General features: G+C 40.0%; 1 protein-coding gene and 1 non-coding gene across 4 annotated transcripts; one reads left to right on the plus strand and one right to left on the minus strand.

Moving 5' to 3' along the window:
- Positions 1-2,155: 2,155 nt before the first annotated feature.
- On the minus strand, positions 2,156-2,266 carry LOC122705985. The gene has a single exon (XR_006344253.1). It is a non-coding gene; the product is annotated as a U6 spliceosomal RNA (small nuclear RNA).
- Positions 2,267-7,755: 5,489 nt separating this feature from the next.
- NDUFAF1 (NADH:ubiquinone oxidoreductase complex assembly factor 1) lies at positions 7,756-22,859 on the plus strand. 3 transcript variants are annotated; one of them, XM_043919185.1, is made up of 5 exons: positions 7,756-7,877; positions 12,517-13,169; positions 16,024-16,209; positions 21,606-21,680; positions 22,627-22,859. In XM_043919185.1, the coding sequence occupies exons 2-5, from the start codon at positions 12,594-12,596 to the stop codon at positions 22,771-22,773; spliced, it is 984 nt and encodes a 327-aa protein (XP_043775120.1). In that variant the 5' UTR covers positions 7,756-7,877; positions 12,517-12,593; the 3' UTR covers positions 22,774-22,859. The 3 variants fall into 3 exon arrangements, with proteins under 3 accessions (XP_043775120.1, XP_043775118.1, XP_043775119.1); XM_043919183.1 differs by having other exon boundaries at positions 7,810-7,948; XM_043919184.1 differs by having other exon boundaries at positions 7,837-8,003.
- Positions 22,860-24,030: the final 1,171 nt, after the last annotated feature.

Consider the following 24,030-nt stretch of genomic DNA (forward strand, 5'->3'; position numbering starts at 1 on the left):
TTTTGGGTTTTAATCCAAATAAGTGAAAGCAGAGACTTGAACAGATATTTGAATATCCATGTTAATAGTAGCATTTATGAATCATAGTCAAAAGGTGAAAATAACCCTAAGTATCCATAAATAATGAGTGGATAAACAAAATGTGATACATACATACAATGGACTATTTTTTAAAAAATTTTTATTGAAGCATAGTTGATTTGTAATGATTCAGGTGTACAGTGAATTGATCTTTTACATAAACAATGGGCTAGTCAACCTTAAAAGGGAGGAAATTCTAACATGCTACAACATAGATAAATCTTGAAATTTTCATGAAAAGTGAAATCAGTAGTACACAGAAGGGCAAATATTGTATGAGTCTTCATAAATGAAGTATCTAGATTAGTCAAATTTATAAAGACAGAAAGTATTGAACAGAATGGTGGTTGCCTGGGGATTCGAGAGAGTGATGAATAGGAAGTTAGTGCTTAGTGGGTACAGAGTTTCAGTTTGGAAAGATGGAAAAGTTTTGGAAATGGATGGTGGTGAGGGTTATACAACAATGTGAATGCACTCAGTGCCACTGAACTGTATACTTTAAAAATGATTAAAATGATCCATTTTATGTTGTATGTGTTTTTATCACAATAAAAAAGCAAGCAAACAAACATTAGTGTAACCTGATTACTAATCTCCTTTTGACTAGTATGATTTTATGACTGATCACTCCTCCCAGTTCCAATCAGTTCTATCTCTGGAGCTTTTCTGGGCCTCAGTTCCCTCATCTGTTTAATGATCATGGCAGCTGCCTTGTGGCTTGTTTTGAATATTAGATGGGTTAGCACCTGAGCAACACTTAGAAAAGTGACCAGCACAAAGTACATGCTCAATAAATGTTAATTGATATCATCTCTCTTCTAATAAAATATTCAATGTTCTGTCTAAACTTGCAATTTAAAAAATCCCCCTATTTGCTCCTTACTGCTCTAAAATCAAGATTCTTACTATGAATACAATAGATAGGGCTTTTCTGGTGGTCCAGTAGTTAAGAATCCACTTTCCAATGCAGGGGACACTGTTCGATCCCTGCTTCAGGAAGATCCCACATGCCTGTGGCAACTAAGCCTGTGTGCCACAAGTACTTAGCTCACATGTACCAACTACTGAAGCTCCTGCTCCCTAGAGCCTATGCTCCATAAGAAGAGAAGCTACTGCAATGAAAAGCCTGCCCACCCCATCTAGAGAGGAACCCCTGTTTGGTGCAACTAGAGAAAGCCTAAGTGCAGCAATAAAGACCCAGGGAAGCCAATAAATAAATAAATAAATATTTTAAATAGATGATCAGCAAGACCTACTGCAGGGCAGAGGGAAACTCTACTCAATATTCTGTAATAGCCCATAAGGGAAAAGAATCTGAAAAAGAATGGATAAATGTATATATATAAATGAATCACTTTGCTGTACATGGGAAACTAGCACAACTTTGTAAATAAACTATAATATAAATTTTTTTAAAAATGAAAGAAAAAAGATTCTGTGCAACCTGCTTATACTGGTCTCATAGAAACTATGACCAACATCAATGTATGGCCACATTTAACCTTTTTTAAAAAATTCATTTTATGTTTATTTGTTTGGCTATGCTTGGTCTTAGTTGCAGCACATGGGATCTTTCGTTGTGGCCTACGGGAGCTAGATTCCGACCAGGGATTGAACCTGGATTCCCTGTACTGAGAGCACGGAATCCCAGCCACTGGATCACCAGGGAAGTCCCTAGCCTTTTTGATATTATGATCTTTGGACATTATTGCGCTGTCTTCTTATTCATTCATTAGTTGCATGAGGGGATATCTAAAAAGAATGCAGCAGGGTATACACTCTCATGACACAACCGAAGCAACTTAGCATGCATGCATGCATAGACTCCCATGGAGGCCTTTCTCAGGCCAGAGCCTTTGTTGTTTTTTTTTCAGAGCCCTTTTTAACAGACCTTTAGAAATTTTTCTTCTTGCCCTGGGAACTGGTGTTCTACCCCCAAAGCCCTCCTCACTCAGCCTTTTCAAGACTCAGGGTTCTGCTCCTTGGATGGAATACATTCTCATGTTCCAGTAGGTAACTGAATTCTAATGAGGGAAATTGGCTATTCTAATTTCTTTTTTTTTTTCTTTTTTTTTTTTTTATGGAACGCTTCACGAATTTGCGTGTCATCCTTGCGCAGGGGCCATGCTAATCTTCTCTGTATCGTTCCAATTTTTTTTAGTATATGTGCTGCCGAAGCGAGCACGGCTATTCTAATTTCAAGTCCTGCACACTGGGTGACCCTTATCATAACAGGTGATCCTCAGCGTACTTGTGCTGCTTGGAAACAGTTCCCTCCAGGTCTCTTACACAGGCCTGTGCACCCAGAAAGTCACCTCTCACATCGTTAGGAGGCAGGTGACACTTAAACAGGTGGCTTTATTTAAAAATGAAAGAAATAATCCTGTGTGGGAATATATAGCAGATTGTTTCATGAGGTTACAGTAAAGTAGTAGAAGTGGATGAGACCTCAAAGGGGGATAAAAGCTTTAAAACCTAAATCTTGAGGAAGCCCACATTTAGGGGATGAGGGAGAAAAAGTGCAGAATAATGCTGTATTGGTTGAAACCATCTGAGTCAGTATTACCTGACTCTTCCGATGATTTTAATCTGTGGCAAAATCTATACTTAGTTATTTTCCATTTCATGCTTGTTAACCTCTGGCTTTCACATGCTGACAGATTCAGGAATGATTCAGAGTTCTTACACCATTATCTAGGACTACACGGTCCACTATGGTAGCCACTAGCCACGTGCGACTATCTAAACTTAATTCAAAGAAATAAAACTAAAAATTAAATCCCTCATTTCAAGTATTTAATAGCCACATCTGGTTAGGCTCTACCATATTGGAGAGTGCTGATAGAGGACATTTCCAACATTGCAGAAAGTTCACTGAGTTTAGGAAGTCTCTGCCTATTTGTCTGTTTTTCCTGTTGGATATACCGGGATATGTATGTGTGTTTAAAAAAATTTTATTGGGGTTTAATTGATTTACATTTTTCATTAGTTTCAGGTATACAGCAAAGTGAATCTGTTATACAAAAACATATGTCTACTTTTTTTTTAGATTCTTTTCCCGTTATAGGCCATTATAGAGTATTGAGTAGAGTTCCCCATGCTATACAGTAGGTCCTTATTAGTTATCTGGATGTGTTATTTTTACTAAGAAGGAAATGTGACCCAAAGCTGGTCAAGCTATACACTTAGAGATAGTGGTAAAAAATGGAATAGATTATTTAGGATTAGAATCACCTTGGGTGATAAACTCTAAATAGCAGTTAAATAGGTGGGGGTAGGGGAAGCTTATTTTTCAGTTCAAGTACAGGCAGTCCGAGGCTGTTTTGGCTACTCTGATTCACAAAGTCCTCGAGGTCCCAGGCTGCTTCTGCTTCTGACTTCTGACTTCTGCCCTCACCCTCACGGTCCAGGGTGGGGTTCTGTCATGACAAGTTCTAAGCAGTAATATGAAAGCAAAGGGGAAGGAGGGAGAAGATACCTGTCTCACTTGTCAACTGTTTTTTAAGGAAAGCTCTCAGCTGCTGTAACAACATTTTTACTTCCACTGGTAGCAGCAGAGGAGACTGGGAAATGTAAACTTTAATGAAATAGAGGAAGAACAAATATCAGGAAACAATGAGTAGTTTCCCCCTTAGGGCTCACCGCCAGAAAAGAGGACTAGTTAGGAAATGCCAGTCAGAAACGAAAGCTATTAAGTCTGTCCAAGTCTTACACCCTGGCAAGTGAAAAAAATCTGTTTTCTCCTCAGGTTGAGAAGATATATAATATTATGGCCTGACAGAGCTGGTATTTCTCAAATCCAAATCAGGGAGAGACTGTGACAGAGCCACTTGAATTGTGAGTGCAATTGTAAAGGAGGATAAAATCACCTCAGTCTGAAGGGATTGTTGCTGCTTATATATTGGTGGAGGGTGGATTGGGGTTTACCTACCTGGAGTCAACTAAGACAAGAAACACAGTAAGAATTTGCCTTTCAACATAGGGGACAAAGGTTCTATCCCCACTTGGGGAACTAAGATCCCACTTGCCATGGGGCAACTAAGCCTGTGTGCTGCAACTAAAGAGCCTGTGCTCCACAACAAGAGAAGCTCAAGTGCCACAACTAGAGAAAGCCCGTGGGTTGCAGTGAAGACCCAGCACAGCCAAAAACAAAATTAAAAAATTTTGAAAAGACAAGAGCTACTGAAAAAGAACGTGTCTGTGTTCATATATTTATTAAAGTGGCATCATAAAAACATCTGGTCTTAGCACAGCAGATATAAATATCTCCAAAAGAAGATTAGACAATACATGTTTATTGAACAATCTGCTTGGACACTGCCTGTTCGTTCTAATTACGTGACCCTCCTCATGGCCTGGAAGTGGGCTTTTCCACTAGAAGGGAATCACTTGGATAGGTGATCTTGGGTTTCAAATCACGCCCATTTTCTGTTGTCAATTAACAGTCTGGTTTGTCATTTCTCCTTCCATGAAGTTGCTTGTCATGAAACAGATAAAATCAAGTTCCTGTATTAGTAAAGCCAAGAATGAACCCTGGATCTGTAGTAACACCATGACCTCAAACTCCCACAAGATAATCTTTTCTGAAATCATTATGTCCTGGATCCTCCTTAAACTCTGAAGGGACTGCTCAAGAGGTGAAATTGCTGAATCATATTTGCCATTTGCTCTATTACAATATCCTTCTGCCTGTGTCATTATAACCCTTCTTAAAGGTTTTCATGAAATTTGTCTTTTGTGGAGAAGGAAATGGCAACCCACTCCAGTATTCTTGCCTGGAGAATTCCACGGACAGAGGAGCCTGGTGGGTATAGTCCATAGGGTCACAAGAGTTGGACACAACTGAGCGACTATCACTCATCACTCATATGTATTACATTCATATAAAATTTCATATTGATAGTTCCCATCGCCTACGCTTGCTTTGCTCTATACTATGTTTGTGCCTTGGAAATAAATGCATTTTTCTTTTTAAAAAGTTAAAAAAAAAAAAAAAAGAAATTTGTCTTTTGGCCTCTTAAGGCAGTGCAACTTAATCTAAATTTGTGCAGGTTACTGTAAAATATATATATTTTAAAGTATGTGACAAAAGTCATTACCTTCCAGGGTTTTATCCTCTGTTGAAAAGTCTTGTATATATAAAACAATGAAAAAGCAGTTTAGTCATGTTTGTAATCTAGTTTTCACTTGAACACAAGTAAGTGCCAGTGTTACAGCAAAAAGAATAAATATTAAAGGGTGTCAGAAGGAAAACAGTCATTATGAGATGGAGGCATTAGGGCAAATTTTTAAGGAGAAAATGGAATTTAAGGTGTGTTTTTTTTTAAGGTGTGTTCTTAGTAGGTAGATTCTATGTATCAGTTAAGACCTATTGGTTGCAAGAAACCCAACTCAGATAAATTTAGGTAAAAGAGTTTATACTTGGAAGTCAAGGAAAATCCATGCAGCCCAGCCTCAGCAACTAGAACTATCAATATAAATGCTGACTGGATCTTCTTTTATCCTTCCATTTCTGTCTCTCTTAGCACCTTGATATTTTCTATTTCCATAAACCAGTTTTCTTCACAATACTAGAAGGTCACTCAGGAGCTCCTGCACCAACATCACCTGGGTTAGAAGGTCTCTTTTCCAACGTTAGTTCAGAAAGTCCCTAGGACTAACTGATTGACCCAGTACTGGCCAGCTTTCTACCACTAGACCAGTCAGCTGAACTCAGGGGGTTGGGGGGAGGTGGAATGGGGAAGTTGTGTGAATACTTGTGACCAAATGAATGGGATGTGGAAGAGAGGAATATCAAGCTGAGAAAGTATGAACTCTCTTATGAGGAGAAATGAGTGTGGTTTAGGTAGATACCACCTGGGATGGTGTTGGGCCACATCCCACAGGCCTAACCTCCAAACAGATGAAAGAGCCTGGAAATAGGGACAGAGACATCAAGGATTTATTGGATAGGAGATCTGAAGCAAAAGGTCCTGGAACAACACCCTGCCGAGGGCTGCAGACAGAACATAGCAATCTTCCATAGTTGGTGGCGGGGAGAAAAAGGCTACCATTTATAAAACGGGGAGTTGATGTCAGGTGCCCTCCTCAGTTCTGAGGGACTAATTAATCCTATACTTTAAAGACTGGATAGTCAAGTCAGTGAATCAAGGACTTGTGGCCCATAGGGCTGTACAGAAAGCAAAACAGCCATCTTGAATATCCTGACCATACAGATAAGAAATTGAGGATAAGTATAAGTATAGATGGAGTAGGAGATTATGGAGGGTTTAGGATTGATGAGTGGCGTGTTTGGAGGCCAAAGGAATTTTGTGTTTATCTCTGGGTGATTTTTAAATGAAATTAGACAAACCATTGTGTTCAGGGTAAGGCAATCAGCAGATTGAATGTAAATTTCATAGGGCAATAACTATTGGGGTTTCACTTTATTTGGAAAACAAGAGTGAAAGATCAAAAGAGAGCAACAAAATAAAGAGGTTTTAAGGTCAGTGAGAGGAGGTTTCAAGGAGAGAAGCCAAGGATAGCCAAGAATTTTCAGCTTAGAAGGATGTGGGCATTTACAGAAACAGGATGAGAGGAGGAGTTAAAATGGGTAAGTGTGATATTTTCTGTTTTAGACAAATCACATTTGAGATGCTGGTGGTATATCCTACAGCTGAAACTTGTCAAGAAATTGGAACTATATGTTGGCGTTCAGGGGAAGAAATTATCTGATTGTCTGTAGATAGCTCATATCTAAGCTAGAAAAGAGGAAGGAGAGAAAGAAAAAAAGAAGAAGAAAAAAGAGGAAGGCCGAAGGCTAGGTTTTGGAGACAACCTGCATTTAAGGTTGTGGGAGGAGAAAGAAGAGTCAGTAAAGTAGGCAGCTAGAAAAGGTTCAAGAAGGTTGGCGAACCAGAAGCAGGTAAGTGTAGAGGCTAGAGAAGTCAAAGCAGAATTTAAAGAAGGAAGAGGTGATTGTGTGAGAAAAGAGATGGAGGAAACTTCGAAAAGGCAGTTGTACTTGGCGAGGTCTTGGACCCCGGAGTTATGTGTTTAAGCGCCATACTTTTCATTCAAATTCAGGCAGGCTGAGTGCTTAATTCCTGCTAGCGTTTTGCTAGGTGCTGCGAACAGGAAAGACCATCTTCTGGACCCAGAGCTCACAGCGTGGCAGAGGAAGTGAGAACTGAATGAATAATTATAATTAAGATACAGTGTTGGAAGTGCACAGGATACAATCGGAAACTCTGCGGAGTGGGCGACCCCATGGGGCCAGATTGGGAAAGGGTGGGTAGGATGGTTTGCTGTCCAAGTTTGCGGTGGGTCTCCAAAGATTCCGCGGGGGCAATTCACAGAACCAATCCTCGGAGGCCGTGGATCTTTCTTCGGCGGCTGTGGGGATGGAGCGCGAGTGAACCCGGGATCCTTAGTGCGAAGGATGTTGGCAATACTTGGGTCCTATTTAAAAGATACGGGATGGAGTTTGCAGCCTGAAGGTGGGACGCCGGAAGGAGAGGTGAATAGCTTCCCTAAATTCTCCCCACTTTCTCACACAGGGCAGAAAAAATCTGGCGGTTGGGGATCGGGGTGGGGAAGCCTTTGGGAATCTAGCCGACCAAAACCCTCAGTTCATAGAGCTCTGAGATTCTTATTACTCTTCCCTCCCATCTGCACCCAACCGGAACTCTCGAGTCACAAGGCCTGGTTTTACTCCGGACTGGAAAAACAGATGGCCCCGCATAGGAAAAGTGGAGTACCCGGTCTGGAAAAGCGGGGAGTCGAGCGGAAGTCACTCTGAGGCGCCGTCAGTGGAGGCAAGTGAGCGCCTTCCTGGAGTTGGCGTGTCGGGACCTTGTGAGGGTGACACGGTCCTAGTAGGTGAAGGGTAAGGCTGTCGCACGGTCCCGATCGCTCCCCGACTTAAACACTGGGACTCTGGGGTTAGTTTTGCCACTTACTCGTTGTATGACCTCGGGTGATTTAATTTTGGAACCTCCATGTGTTTATCTCTGTAATTGGAATAATAATAGTACCTTTCTCATCGTTGTGAAAATATCAATGCACTCAGAACGGTTTCTGACACATCGTAAGCTCTGGATATACAAACTTCACTAATACTGCTCTCTTTTAGCCGCTTAGGTTACATTGCCAGGAAAACTCAGCAACTTCGGCTGGAGATCATCCAGTTAATGATTTTGACTTTATGTTTATCGGTAATAGAATGAAACAAAACACTTACGATTAAAGTTATATTATTAGAGAAGTAGTAACACTATTGATGAGTTGGAAAATAGTGAATAATATTACTTATAGTCCCACTGTCCTACATACTACTTTAAGTCTTTTTCTTCTTTTTTACCCCGAGATCTTTTTTGTCCATACATTTTTATGCTTGTAATGTTAATGTGTATGCATTTTTTGTATATACTCCTCATTTGCCACTCACTAGTGTTACCTAAGCATGGTATTCATGAGAATTCGTGTTTATGATTGTACAGATTCCATTTTAAAGGCTTATCATTTATTTCCCAAATTTCTGTATATGTAGAGGTAAAAAATCATTTAAAGTAGTCAGGGAAATTTAGATACTACCTATGATTCCAGGACGTGAGATCAACTGTTGTTATTTCTGCTGGTTCCCTTCTATTTTTTGTCCATGTGAAAACATACCATTTACAAGTTGTTCATTTATTTTAGCAGACATTTGAGCATCAGTTATGTTCAAGCCATAGTCCAAGATTAAAGTCTGGCTACTTAGGTAGACAGATAAAAGCAAGATTATAATAGTATGTAAGGGCTGTGAGATGTATGTACAGGTTTTCATGAGAATACGGAGGAAGAGCAATGTCAGTGCCCTCCATTCAGAAGCCACCGGGAACATGTTTATAGCTGAGCAAGTTGGGCTTACTGTAGTGGAAGAGAATATATGCCCTGGAAAGCCATGGGGCATCTCATTTAAAGGGTGTTAGAAGGGATTTCCTGTTGGACTTAGGTTTCTGTTACATGATTTGGGGGAAAATAGTTGATAGATGGAAGTAATTCTCTGATTAGGAAAGAAGCTTATGTATCTAGAGTGAGGCTAATGCTATGACTGGTCAGGTATGGCAGTCACTTGTATTAGCTAGGATAATAGAATATTTGGTCACTTTTGGCATTTTTTAGTGATGTGTTTTTTGTGTATCAGACATGATTGTAGTTAGGAGCTGAGGGTATTGCCCATGAAAGTGAGAAGTGAGACCAAGGAATTGGGTGCATTTTGAAGGGCCTTGTGTACCATTTTAGGAGTTTTAATTTCTGGACAGAATTGCTGAATAAGGGGAGTGCCGTCATATTTAGAAAAATCCCCTTCGTTGCCAGTCAAGGGTTGGATTGGGAGAGAAGGAGGAGGTCAGAGTCAGAGAGATGAGTTAGGACTTTACTAAATCCTAAAGGCCGTTCTCTGCACCAGCAATCACCTGGGGACTTGTTAGAAATACAGAATATCAGGCCCCATCCTGTGCCCACTAAATCAGGATCTGCATTTTAACAAAATTCCCATATGATTCAAGGCACTTTAAAGTTTGAGAAGCCTCTCCCCTCTTTTTTAAAAAAAGATTTATCTGTTTTTTGGCTGTGGTGGGTCTTCGTTGCTGTGTGTGGGCTTTCTCTAGTTGTGGCGAGCCAGGGCTACTCTTTGTTGTGGTGTGTGGGCTTCTCATTGTGGTGGCTTCTCTTGTTGCAGAGTATGAGCTCCAGGCAAGGGGGCTTCAGTAGTTGCAGTACGTGGGCTCAGTAGTTGTGGCGTAGGGGCTTAGCTGCCTTGCTGCATGTGGGATCTTCCCGGACCAGGTATAGAACTGGTGTCCTTTGCATTGCAAGGCAAATTCTTAACCACTGGAACACCAGGGAAGCCCAAGAAACCCTTTGTTAGGGGAATTAAAATAGTTCTGGGAAGAATCACTAAAACCGTGAACCAAGACACTAGTGGCGGTGTTGGTGGATAAATATGGAGATATCATTTGTTTGACAAATACTAGAACCCTCCCGAATGTCTGGCACCATCCTGGGAGTTGAAAGTACCATAGTGAAGATGGTCTGTCCCTTTAAGACACTTCCAGTCTGGCAGGGAGACTGACAAGGGAACAGGCAATAAATGGTAGCAGGGAAAGCTTAAGCCTAGTATGCAGTGAGACCACATCAAAAGGCCTTGGAGGAGTTGAGTAATTAAGGGTTCTTTGAGGAGGTAATGGGTGTCTGAGCTGAGTCTCAAAGGATAAATTAGTCAGCAGAAATCAGTAGAGGGCATTTCTGGCCTCGGAGCAGCAGTCTGCTAAGACGTGATGCCCGGACAGGGAGTTCTGGGGGGGGGGGGGGGGTTCTGGAGGGGGGCAGTTTCTGGAACACAGGTGTTCTCTGTGATTAGAGCAGAGCAGGGTGTGATTGGAGGGAAGATTGGAGAGATGAGCGGAGGCTAGATCTGGAGGAGTCTCACAGACCCTGTGGAGAAAGTTGAGTTTTATTCTGAAGACCATGAGAGCCTCTGAAGAGTTTTAATGCGAGAAGATAAAGAATCAGTTTTGTGTTTTAGGCCCTCTATAGATGCTGAGAGTAGTGGGGCAGATTGGAGGTAGGGGTGCCCGTCTGGAATGCAGTGACTTAGGAGAGATGAGGTCATGAGCCACCTGATGTGGGGAGTGAGGGAGGAGGGGCAGTCTAGAAAGATGACCAGTCCTGTGTAGTAGATAGAGTGGTCTGGGTGCCATTTTGATGTACTCTTAAGCAACTGAGGCAGGTGAACTGAATTGTTGGATCTGGGGCATTTTTGAAGCTTTTAAAGTTCTCAGCATTCCATATTGTTTCTTAGTACTGTATTCTTACTAGTGGGTGATTTTTTGTTTTTGTTTCTTCTCTCTTCTCTCTGGTGAGAGAAAGATGGCGAAATTAGCATTGCATATTTTATTTCATTTTCAGGGTAGCTGGAATAAGTAGGAGAGGGGATTGTTAGCCTTCCTGGTTCTTGCAGCACTCCTGCCAGCAACCGTTAAATGTTTTTGCAAGAGCAAAGTTGTTACTTCAGTAGAGACATAGAAGTTATATTACTAATGTTTTACATACAGAGAGCCAGCAGTGTCAAATGGGAACATTTAAGGCCGGGGTTCTTGTGCTTGCTTCCATACTGATTAGCATTGTAATCTTGGGCAGGTTACTTCCCCTTGTTGGTGTCTTATTTCCTTCTGAAAGGAAATATCTACCTGGCTGTTTTACAGGAGGCTTATGTGGATTAAATGAGATAATATTTGTCAGGGTGGTTTGAAAATATTAAGAATGGCATTTAAATGTAATGGTATTATTGCTACTATGGTTTAGGTTCTATCTTTGAGGACCTCAAATAGTGACTGATAGTTAAAAACTTGTTACTCAAAATATGGGCCTTGGACTAGTAGCTTACTAGACGTGAAGAATCTTGGGGATCTTGTCAGACTTAACTGGATCAGAGAACCCTTTTATAGCCATCAATCCATCTGATCCAACAGAGGAATCCCTTAAGGTAGGTAGGGGAGGTTTTATCCCAGCCTTTCCCCCAAGGAAATGAAGGTCTCAAGAGATCAACTGTTTTTGCTTTGAGGGTAAACAGTTCTAGCTGTACAGTCTTCTGATTCCACATACAGACTGTAATCTGTTCTTTTTATAGAAGAAGTGCTAAAATGTCAGTTAGCCTCAATCCTGGAGTGAATTAGATGAATATTTTATTTTAGGAACCAATTATTTCTTTTAAAATGTGAGGCTGCGCCATGACAGGCAGCCTAGATTAGGAGTAGGCCTGGTTTTCCACGGTAACATGATTATCAGGCCATCTGGAGCCAGCCAATCAACATGCGCCCAGCAAGAAAAAGGGAACCTATCAGGGAAAGCTGAAAAAGCCCGCGAAGGTTTGGGCCAATAAGATTACTTTGCAAACAGGTAACCAATCCGCTTAAGCCAGCCACCAACTGCTTATGTGCACCCTATAAATTTGGGTAACCGTTTGGGCCCAGGGCTCTTGGACCCTGCACCACTCACTGCGTTGGTTGCGGCAAGAGCCCTGACTCGAGTCAACAATAAACTTCCCTTTCTTTGCGTGTTGCATTGTCTTGGAAGCCTTCTCTCTTCCCGCTCGGGGATTCAGACATCGGGCATAACAAAATGTAGCATAAAAATTTGCTTTAAAGTTGATACTACCTTTTGAAGCACATTCTTGAATTATTTTGGGGCTGATCATCAACTCCATGAAGGAGGTTGTGTTTCTGTTCATCTTGGTGTATTTTCACAAAGCAGTGGGATGTATTATGTACAGTGTAAACTTTTTTCTCCTCATAGTAAATATTTATAGAATTAGAAAATAATGAATTTCACAGTACATGATCCATGTTGAATTTGAAATTATGATGTGTTTGTTGGTACGCTAGTAACTCTTCACTGTCTCTTTTATTATAGGTGGAATTGGGCTATTTGCTGAAGCTTCTTTACCTGGTAGCCCAGGGAAAAATTTACATTTTGATTTTTTTTTTGTCATGGCTTTGGTTCATAAATTGTTGAATGGCACTTATATTCTCAGAAAATGCCCAAAGCCAAGAGTTGTCTTCTGTCCATTTTGGGGTACTCACTTTGCAGACTATTGTTCCAGTAGTTTTCAGAAACCAGTGGCTGCTCCTGGCAAAGCCTCTTCTCAGAGGAAGACTAAAGGGAATTTGGAAGAACATCACCAGAGAGAAGTTGCTTTGGAAATAACTTCTCCTGAGGACAAGCCTGAAATTAGTTTTGATAAAGCAATTAAAGAAGAAATGAAGGGCCATTTTAGGCATTTGAAGGATGATATTGTGAATTATTGGATAGGGCCTGAAGGCCGCCCTCTGCATGAGGTCTTGATGGAACAAGCCAAGGTTGTCTGGCAATTCCGTAGCAAAGAAGATTTGGATAAGTGGACAGTAACTTCTGATAAAGCGATTGGTGGCAGAAGTGAAGTGTTCCTGAAAATGGGCAGGAATAACCAAAGTGCACTGCTGTATGGAACTCTGAGCTCTGAGGCGCCCCAGGATGGGGAAAGTGGCCGAAGTGGGTACTGTGCAATGGTATCCAAGATTCTAAGGGTATGTGAAATTCAGGAGCTGCAATTTTCTGGTGAACTGAGGTGGACTTCATTGTAGCATGAGCTGTAGCAGACAGCTTTTATTTCTATAAATGAAAACATCTGGCATCTCATCTTGTGTATGGTTAAATAACTACTGGGCACAAGTGTAAAGTTTCATAAACACAAGGGGAAAGTGGTTCCTGAAGAGAGGCTACATGTTTCTGGACATCATTATCGGCCAGGATGAGGCATACTTATGTTTGAGGAGCCCTGAGGAGGATAGACATTTAAATAATAATCTAGGGAGATTTGTATCTCCTCTGACATAGCCCACAGACCCTCTCATGGCTTGGTGTGCCTTAGAGTGGGAAGTAGGGCCAGCCTGTGGATTTTTTTTTCAAGTAAACTATTTCTGTGACAGTTTCTTAGTCTTTCCTTATTTTTCTTGAGGATTTGAGAAATACTGGTCAGGTATTTTGTAGAATGATCTTTAATTAGGGATATTCTGATTTTTTTTCCTCCTGGTTACACTGAGTTTCTAGGTTTTAGGAAGAATAGCATAAAGTTGAAGTACACTTCCCATCATATCAGGGGTATATGCTAGTAACCTGACTCATCACTGATGTGTTAATGTTGGTCACCTGGTCAGGGTAGTGTTTGCTAGATTACTCCATTGTCAAGTATTTACCACCCCGCCTCCTTTTCATATTCTGTTCTTTGGAAACAAGTCACTGAGTGTACCCTGCATTCAAGGCGTGGGGTAGGGTATGGGATTAAGTTCTATATCCTGGAAGGGGTTGTATTTTCATAAATTATTTGAGATTTCAATTCTTCACAAAGGGAGATTTTTTTTTCCTCCCACATTTACTTATTTATTCAGTCATTTAGAATGGACTTACACTTTGGGTTATGATCCAATACCATGTTATTTATTTTGTTGTTCAAATTGTTCCAGCTTTGGTTTCAGATTATACCTATCCCTTTGACTTGCCATCATCCTTTTGTTTTTTGAGCACTTTTTGGCACTACAAGATACCATAGCTCATTTTGTGTTTTTCTCTGTTCCAACCCTAGAATTAGCCGTTTCTCAAAGAAGCCCTCATTTTTGTTTTGTTTTTTTTTTAAATGGTATTAGAAACCAAGATCTGTATTGACACTATATTTAGGACCTCTCAGTGGACACAACTAGGAAATACATGTATGCATATCAACTTGTGGAAACATGTCTGTAATTATTTATATATAGTAAGCTAAGTATGAGTTCATACTGATGCTTTGACTCTAATCCAGTACCACATGATTTACTCTTGCCTCCTCCCTCTTTTGTGTTGATAACTTCAGTCTGTAATGGTGTGAAACCTGTCTCCCACCATTTACCATACATTTACTTATTAATTTAACCCTACATGAAAAGCCATTTCAAAATTTATAACCCAGATCCCTGTGAGAATCATCTTTACCAACTGGCATACAATGCTTATGTATAGTATTCTTTGTCTAGCCTTCTGGTTTCCAGTCAGAACTCCATTTTCCAAAGCTGCTTAGGTCAGCTCCTTTGTCTTGCCACCAGTCTGTTGCTTTTTGCAAATTTGCTGATCAGCTGTTTCAGGGCTGCTCTGGACAGACTCCCGTGCCTGGTAGTGGCCACAACCATTGTGTGTTTGCTTGGTTATGGTGCTTTAAGGGGAAAAGCAAATGGTGGGAATAGTATTAGGCCCCCTCTCTCAAGATAATCATGAAAAAGAAAGGAAAGTGTTCTTTCAGCAGTAACAAACTTGCACAGATTTTATTTCAGGCCTTGAAAATCCACAGAATGGATTTGGTCAGTCCACAGTAGAAAATAATTCTGTGATAACCTGTGGAATAATGAAAATAGTTGATAACATTGATAAGTGTACCCTGCCAGTTCTTGTGCTAATTACTTGGTATACATTATCCCTTTTATTCCCCACATCAATCTTGTAAGGTATAACCATCTCACTTTTACAGATGAGGAAACAGGCTTGGGGAGATTCTGTAGTTTGTCCAGAATTGTATGACTAGTAAGTAAGAGTTCATATCTGAGCACTTGTATTCTTGAAATCAGATGAGCTCTGAAGTAACAGACACCTTTGGAAACTAATACTACATTCTGCTTTCAAAGAGAGACCATTTAGGCAGTGTTTAAGAACATAGATTTTGGAATTAAACAGCACTGGACCTACCAGTTAGGAGTTAAGTGCTCAGTTTCTTCATATATAAGATGGAAAACAATGATATTACCTATCTCATAGGGCTATTGTGAAGATTAAATTATGCATGCCTAGTGGTTAATGTATATTTTCAATGGATGGTAGCTGTTAAAATAATATTGGTTTTAAAAATTGAGGTCTAGAATTCCCTGGTAGTCCAGTGATAAGGACTCTGTGCTTCTACTGCAGGGGGCACAGGTTTGATCCCTAGTCAGTGAACTAAGATCCCTTATGCTACGTGGCCAAAAACAAAAACACAACTTGAGGTGTTTCATAGTTTTCTGATTTAAGGGAAGGCAGTTTCAGTAAAATGGCCCACTCAGAAGCCATTGCTCTCTAGGCCCAGGGAAAGAAAATACATGGAGTAGTTCATTTCTGTTCAGTGACACAAGTGTCTATCTCATGTAAACATTGTCCTGTGCAAATCATGCCTTGAACATTAACTTAGAAACATTTAACTAGGTCAGTATTTTGTGCTAAAATAAGAATCACCAGATTTATCTGCCTTCTTAAAGTGTAGAAAGCAGAAAAAGGCAGAAAAATGGCTTATTGATCCCTTTGATGCTGTAAAAGGTGATGGTGACTCACATTTTGCTAATAGTGGGAAATGAGGTGAAATTACCGTTCTTTTCTGTACCTTAGGGCCCTTTTGAGATGAAGAGATCTTATGATTGGTCCCACTTCAACACTCTGTATCTCCGTGTCCGTGGAGATGGTCGACCTTGGATGGTGAATATCAGGGAGGACACGGATATAATCCAGAGGAAGGATCAGATGTACAGTTACTTCATGTTCACCCGTGGGGGGCCCTACTGGCAGGAGGTCAAGGTAACAACAGCACCAGTCTTTTCTTGTATGAAAATGAGGTCTTTTGGTCATGTTACATTGTAGTTTTCTTATTAATTCCTCTTGGACTGTGGGAAGGGAAAGAAGGAAGAGGACCTAAAGGCAATATTTATATAATTGATTTTTTCTTTCATTAATATAAATGTTAGCTTACTAATCAGTGAATACTTTTTTAAAAAACATTTATTTATTTTTGATTGCGCTGGGTCTTTGTTGCTGTGTGGGCTTTCCCTAGCTGCGGTGAGCAAGGACTACTTTTCATTGTAGTGCATGGGCTTCTCATTGCGGTGGCTTCTCTTGTTGTGGAACATATGCCTTAGAGTGTGCGGGTTCAGTACTTGCAGCTCTTGGGTTTAGTAGTTGTGATGCATGGGCTTAGTTGTTCCACAGCATGTGGAATCTTCCCAGACCAGGGATCGAACCCGCGTCTCCTGCATTGGCAGATGATTCCTATCTACCATACCACCAGGCAAGTCCTCCCTCCAGTAAATACTTTTGATAAGGGTATGGCCAGGTCCATGCAGAGTCATAAGTATATCTCTGCCCTGTGCACAAGTACTGTAGGTGATTCTTTTTAAGTTTCTGCCATATCATCTCTTCCAGGCAGCTGTACCTAGCTAGTGTCCCTAGTTGAGTAGAAAGCCTCCCTTAAGAGGAATAAATACTTCATACTTTATGTTACCAACATTTTTATTCGATTTGTTTCTTGGTACTATAATGCAGTCGTATTTTGTAGGGAGAAGAAACTTTTAGAAGGTAAAAAATGTTAACCCGAAGGAAAATAAATGGAGATTCAGGGAATGAGGGCAAAACCAAGTGTGCATTCCTTTCTTCTGTCTATTGAAGGTTTTTAATCTATAAATTTAAAAAAAAAGTCTCCATGTTGCTCATACTTAAGAGTCATCCTGGATTCCTTTCACCCCAACCCACATCTAGTCTATTAATGAATTCTTTCACGTCTCCTCCCAAAATACCTGTCTATCTATTTCTAGCTATCTCTTCGACTCTTACCCTAGCTCAGGCCTTGGGATTACTGCAAGAGCTTCTTTTGTCCTCTTACCTCCTAAAGTCCACTGTGCACACAACAGCCAGAGTGATCTTTCTAAAGCATAGTTCAGATTACATCACTCACATGCTTAAAACCCTCCAGCGATCTCTCCTTATTAGAATACAGTCCAAACTCTTTAACATGACCATGGGGCCTGTAGTAGCAGACCCCGTCTTCGTCTTCGTCTTCAGTCTCTCCTCCTTCTCCTGCTGTCTTCCATATGGCCTCTTTTGTGTGTGTCAAACTCAGATTTACTTCTGTCAAAACCTTTGTGTTTCATGCTGTATCCTATGGGCATGCTTTTCATGTGCTTTCTCTTTCTTATCATTCACTTCTCAGCTCAAAAGTCACCTCAGAGAGGCCCTTCCTGATCCCTCTAGCTCGAGTTGCATCCTCTCACACAATACTAATACCCTGTTTAATTTTTTCTTAGCGCTTACCATTAAGTACAAGTATGTGTTCATTCAGCTGTCTGTTTATTGTCACTGTCTGCTCTGCTCCTCTGGAACATAAATTCTGTAAATTCTGAGAGCAGGGACTTTGTATTGTTCTTAGCTGTTTCCCTTGTACCTAGAGCAGTGCAGTGCCTAGCATATAATAGGCATTAGATACATATCTGAGCTTCACAGGTGGCTCAGTGGTAAAGAATCCACCTGCCAATGCAGGAGACGCAGGAGACGGGTTTGATCCTGGGTTGCGAGGATCCCCTGGAGGAGGAAGTGGCAATCTACTCCAGTATTCCTGCCTGGGAAAACCCATGGACAGAGGAGCCTGGTGGGCTACAGTCCATGGGATCAAAAAGAGTTGGAGGCTGACTGAGCAACTGAGTACGCATACACATAGATATGTATAATATAGATATGTAACCAAAAATTACTACATATGTAACACTTGTATGCAAGTAATGCATATAACAAGTTATTAAATAAAACAAGTATTTCATTATAGAAATTCTAGAAAATGCAGAAAAGGAAAATAATCTTGTGTTACCATTACCCAGAAATAAAATACTATTTTTATTTTAGTATGTACCTTCAGACTTTTCTATTTACACTTTTTTTTACAAAAATAATATTGTGCCAATGCTATTTTATAACATACATTTTTCACTGAACTGAATTTTATGAACAACTTTCTGTTGAAATATATTTCTACATCAGTTTTAATATCTGCATAAATATAAATAGACACAATTTATTTAATCCATCCTCTATTGTTGTGCATTTAGATTGTGTTCAGCGTTTTTCACTGTTACATCAAACTCTGAGGTAACATCCTGAGTTATTTTCTTAGATGTTTTCCTGGAAATAAAATACCTAGAAAAAAATGATACATACATTTTTAAGAGCTTTGATGCACATTGTCAAATTATTCTCTAGTATCATTACCATTTAATCATTAGCAATTACTTATTACTTTCTTTCCTGAAGTTACATGTTCTGATCTTTGGCTGGAAATAATAGTTGTTTGTAACACCTTTCTTTAAATTATTAAGGGAAGTATTGGGGAAGAGATTTTTTAAAATTAAATGTCATTAATTGCTGTTTACTTCTTCATGTATAATTCTCCCTCAGTAAATAGAAGTGAGATGCTCAAATATTTACACTGATTATAGAAAGAAAACAGAGGAAAGTAATGGAAAAATTATGCATGCTAGTGTCATTTGTAGACAGAAAACAATTCTTTATCCTTTTCTTTTTTTTAAGCAAATCGTACAGATTTAATTCTTCTTGCCTTCATTTTTTTCCAGGCTAAAAAATTCCCTTGGTGTGGACAGTGATCTTATCAAATTATGTGACAAAAAGACAAAAGATTGGGGGAGGGGGGTGGGTGACACATACTCCTTGAATACATTTTGAATAATGAGGTAGTTGAAGTGCCAAACCAGGATGCAAAAATGAGAAACTGGGGTGGGGATGGGGGTGTCCCTTCCAGGTTTGTTTAACAGAAATGGAGGGAGCAGGTGAAATGAGATGTGACTGCACTTGAATTTGCTTTCTGAATAATATGATCTTAGGCAATGGTGGTTTATTAAATGAACTTTGAATTGTTTGTTTGCTTCCCTCATAGCTCAGTTGGTAAAGAATCCGCCTGCAATGCAGGAGACCCCGGTTTGATTCCTGGGTCAGGAAGATCTGCTGGAGAAGGTATAGGCTACCCACTCCAGTATTCTTGGGCTTCCCTTGTGGCTCAGCTGGTAAAGAATCCATCTGCAAAGTGGGAGACCTGGGTTCAATCCCTGGGTTGGGAAGATCTCCTGGAGAAGGGAAAAGCTACCCACTCCAGCATTTTGGCCTGGAGAATTCCATGGACTGTAATAGTCCATGGGGTCACAAAGAGTTGGACATGACTGAGCGACCTTCACTTTCACTTTATGTCAACAAGTGTTTCAGGTGATAAATAATCTGAACGTTTTGTTTTTTTAATTCACTTCTTTTGGTTGAAAAATCAAAATAATATAGATATATGTACAAAGAATTCTCACTCCCATTCAGTTTCCTTTTACCCTTCCCCCCCACCCTCTATAGGTAACCATGTTTATTAGTTTCTTGCATAGGTTTACAGTTTTTTTAAATAAGCAAATATATATGCACATATACTTCATTTTTTTTTTTTTTACTAAAAATAGTAGTATGCTTTATGCACCTTCTGTACACGTTTATATTTTTAAAATTTAGATCCTGGAAAGATTCCATATCACTATATATAATTATTCTTCATTTTTTGTTATTTTGTTTGGTATTTTCTGTTATGTGGGTACCCAATAGTTGATTGAAATAGTCCTTTATTGATAGACACTAGGGTTGTTCCCAGTTGCTACAGTAAATTTATTAGTTTTTTGGAGGCATTTCAAAAATTTCTTTTTAGGGAAACTCTCTGGCAGTGCAGTGGTTAGGACTTAGCTTTCACTACCAGGGTTCAGTCCCTGGTCAGAGAGCTAAGATCCGACAAGCTGCACGGCATGGCCAAAAAAAATTTTGTTTTTTATAATACAGATGATGTTTACACTGTAGATTTTGTCTATATCTTCCTTCTTACTAATAATATATTGCAGACGTCTTCCCACAGCATCAGGTATAGATCTGTTAATACTGCATTTTTGATATTAGCTGTATAGTATTTAGTTATATGATTGCACCATAATTTATTCAACTATTTCTCTCTTTTTCCTTTTTCTGCCGTCGTTATTAGAAAAAGCAGCATCTTTATGTGTTTGTCAGAGTTTATCTGTAATATAAATTTCTAAAAGTGAAATTGGCAGGTCAGATTATAGCATTTCAAATTTTGTGAGGTATTGCTGTTAGTTTCCTATTGCTGTATTAAAAATACCACAGACTTCGCAGCTTCAAACAACATATTTGTTAACTCACGTTGTGTAAGTCACAGATTAGACAGCCTATGGCTGGGTTCAGTGCTCAGGGTCTTCTAAGGATGATATCACAAGGTGTCAGCTGGGCTGTATTCTTTTTGGAGGCTCTGGGGAAGAATCCACTTCCAAGCTCATTCTGATTATTGGCCTGATTGAGTTCCTGTGGTTGTGATGATATCCTTGTTTCTCTACTGGTTGTCAGCCGGAAGCCACTCTCAGGTCCTGTAAGCAGCCCACACTCTTTGCCATTGAGCTCCTCCGTCTTCAAAGCCAGCAGTGGAGAATCCCCCTCACTTCCCCCTTTGAGTCCCTCTGATGCTTCTAACCTCCTTCACCAGGCATTTTTATGAGCTCAAGTGATTGTCACACCCACAGAGGATCATCTTCCCTATGTTAAGGTCAGCTGATTTGGGACCCGACTTCTGTGGAGTCCCTTCACAGCAGCACTGAGATTAGTGTCTGAATGTCTGGAAGAAGGTGTATGTGCACTGAAAGGTGGAAATCTTGGGGGTCATCTTAGAATCTTGCGTGCCACAACTCTCAGCTATTCTCTAAGAGTTGGACTAATTTGCCGTCCTCCTAACAGTATACAGATGTGTCTGTTTCTCCCATCTCCATTTTTCTTTTGGGTTGTGTGATCTTTTTCTTAGTTATCTGTAAAAGTTTTGTGTTTAGGATACCTTTTTTTTTTTTTTGCCATCAGAAAGTTGTAATTGTACTCCTTTATTTTTTCCTTTGGGACTTCTGGCTTGCAAAGGTTTACAGTTGTTCTCTTGCAATACTTAGATTATTTCATTAAAGTTTTTTTCCATCTGTGATCCAAACGACTAAGCCACTTGTTATATAATGTTAGATAATTTTAGGATTAAATTTAAACATTATTATTTTATCATTGCAGTTCTATACAGATGCTTCAGTTGCTTACATTTCAGCTTTGAAGTCAGTGGTTTTTTCTTTCAGATTCCTTTCTCCAAATTTTTCTTCTCTAATCAAGGAAGAATCCGGGATGCCCAGTACCAGCTTCCGCTCGACAAGGTAACATTTTCCTGTATTTTCACTCAGAACTGTATTGCACATGTGCTTAGTTGTGTCTGACTCTTTGGGACCCCATGGTCTGTAGCCCACCAGGCTCCTCTGTCCATGGGATTTCCCAGGCAAGAATGCTGGAGAGGGTTGCCATTCCCTTCTCCAGGGGATCTTCCCAATGCAGGGTTGAAACCTGAGTCTGTTGTGTCACCTGCATTGGCAGGTGAATTCCTCACCACTAGCGCCACCTGGGAAGACCATATATATTCAGTTCAGTTCAGTCGCTCAGTCCTGTCTGACTCTTTGCGACCCTATGAACTGCAGCATGCCAGGCTTCCCTGTCCATCACCAGTTCCTGGAGCTTGCTCAAATTCATGTCTGTTGAGTTGGTGATGCCATCCAACCATCTCATCCTCTGTCGTCCCCTTCTCCTCCTGCCTTCAATCTTTCTCAGCATCAGGGAAAGACTGTATATTACCTTTAGTGAAATAGAACTGTGAGGATTAGTTCAGTTCATCTTTGAAGGCTGGCATATGAAAGATGAAAATTCCTATTTAAGTATACTTCTGTTATACCTAGACAGATGCTGACTCAGAACTGTCCTGTGAACCAAACCCCTTGCTTGGAGGAATTTAAGTGTGGTCATCTTTTTAGCATGCCTACATTTTACTTTAGCTTTAAAATAGAGTTCAGGGGCGCTTCAAGGAACCTTCATTAGACATCCATTTTTACTTATTAGTTTTAAGCGGCACTGTTTTAAAGAGAGAAGTAGAATATGGAAAGAAAAGCAGTCATGTACTTCTTTTTATAATTTGCCACAGCACTTGAGTACTATGGTATAACATGTTAAGGGCTGATAGTATGTACACGAAGCTATAGTAATTATGGAATTTTAAAACTCCAGGGACAACATCAGCATATGAGATTTTGATCAATTTCTCTGTTTTAAATTTAGATCTCATCTATTGGATTCACCCTGGCTGATAAAGTGGATGGTCCATTCTTCTTGGAAATAGATTTTATTGGAGTATTTACAGATCCGGCCCACACAGAAGAATTTGCCTATGAAAATTCTCCAGAGCTTAATCCAAGACTTTTTTAAATAGTGATCATGTGGTATTTCTCTATTGCTGAGGGTAGAATCCACAGTGACACAAAAATAAAGTATTTTTTTAAATGGTATCCAAACAGTGGCTGGTATGTTTTCCCTAAGACATAGCTAAATGCTCCTGTTGAGAGGAACCAGGATTTAAGTGATACCTTAACTTAAAGAATGCAACTAATGATGCAGAGGTACTGTGTAAACAACTGTTTTGGGTTAGAATGACTCCTGTTAGGAAGTTCCTATACTAGTAGGTGGTTCCCAAAACAGGGAGGCTCTGAAATGACGGTTGATGGCCTTCTACCATTCTACTCCCTATGCGTTTCTTTTGTTTTCTAATCTAGTTATCCGGAGAGGAGACTGCTGAAGAAGACATTAAGATAAAGATGCTATAGAAGTCACTGGGAAAAAAATACCTGTTTTATTCTGCCTGGGCTGCTGTAATAAATTACCATAGACTAGGTGGCTTAAACGAAACACATGTGTATTTCTTCCAGTTCTGGAGGCAGGGAAGTCCAGTATCAAGGTACCTGCCTACCTGGTGTCTGGTGAGTGCTTCTTGGCTTGTAGACAGCTGCTTTCTTAACTATCCTTACATGGAGAGAGCAAGTCCTAGTCTTTTCTCTTCATATAATAGCATTAATCCTATCATGAGGGCTCCACCCATGTGACCTGATTACCTCCCAAAGGTCTCCAAGTGCACCTCCAAGTACCAAGTCACATTGGGAATTCGGACTTTCAACATATGAATTGGGAGGGAGTGGTGGACACAAACATGGAGTCCATAACATCTACATTGCTGGTGCTCCAAAGATGCATGATCCTTGGCTGCTTCCCCCGTCATTTTAAGTATTAGAGATTGCGTGTGCCAGAAACAAGACCCTGACTAAATTTAAACTGATCAGTTCTTGTCCTGTTAGAGGAGATAGGAAACTATATGATATAGCCAGAGTATCCTAAGAGAGCCAAGTTTCAGATAAGAATACACAAGGCTATCTATGGCTGATTCATATCAATGTATGACAAAACCCACTGAAATGTTGTGAAGTAATTAGCCTCCAACTAATAAAAAAAATTAAAAAAAATAAATAAATAAATAAATAATGAAATAACGGCCATTTGCAATAACCAAAAAAAAAAAAAAAAGAATACACAAGGCTGACAGCTTTTCCATCATGTTGGCCTAAAATATTTTCATGTAATTGTCTTTATCAGCTTTATTGAGATGTAATTTACATAACAAAGTTCATCTGTTTT

Source organism: Cervus elaphus, chromosome 12 (genome assembly GCF_910594005.1).
Source record: "Cervus elaphus chromosome 12, mCerEla1.1, whole genome shotgun sequence".
In the NCBI taxonomy this organism is placed as follows: domain Eukaryota; kingdom Metazoa; phylum Chordata; class Mammalia; order Artiodactyla; family Cervidae; genus Cervus; species Cervus elaphus.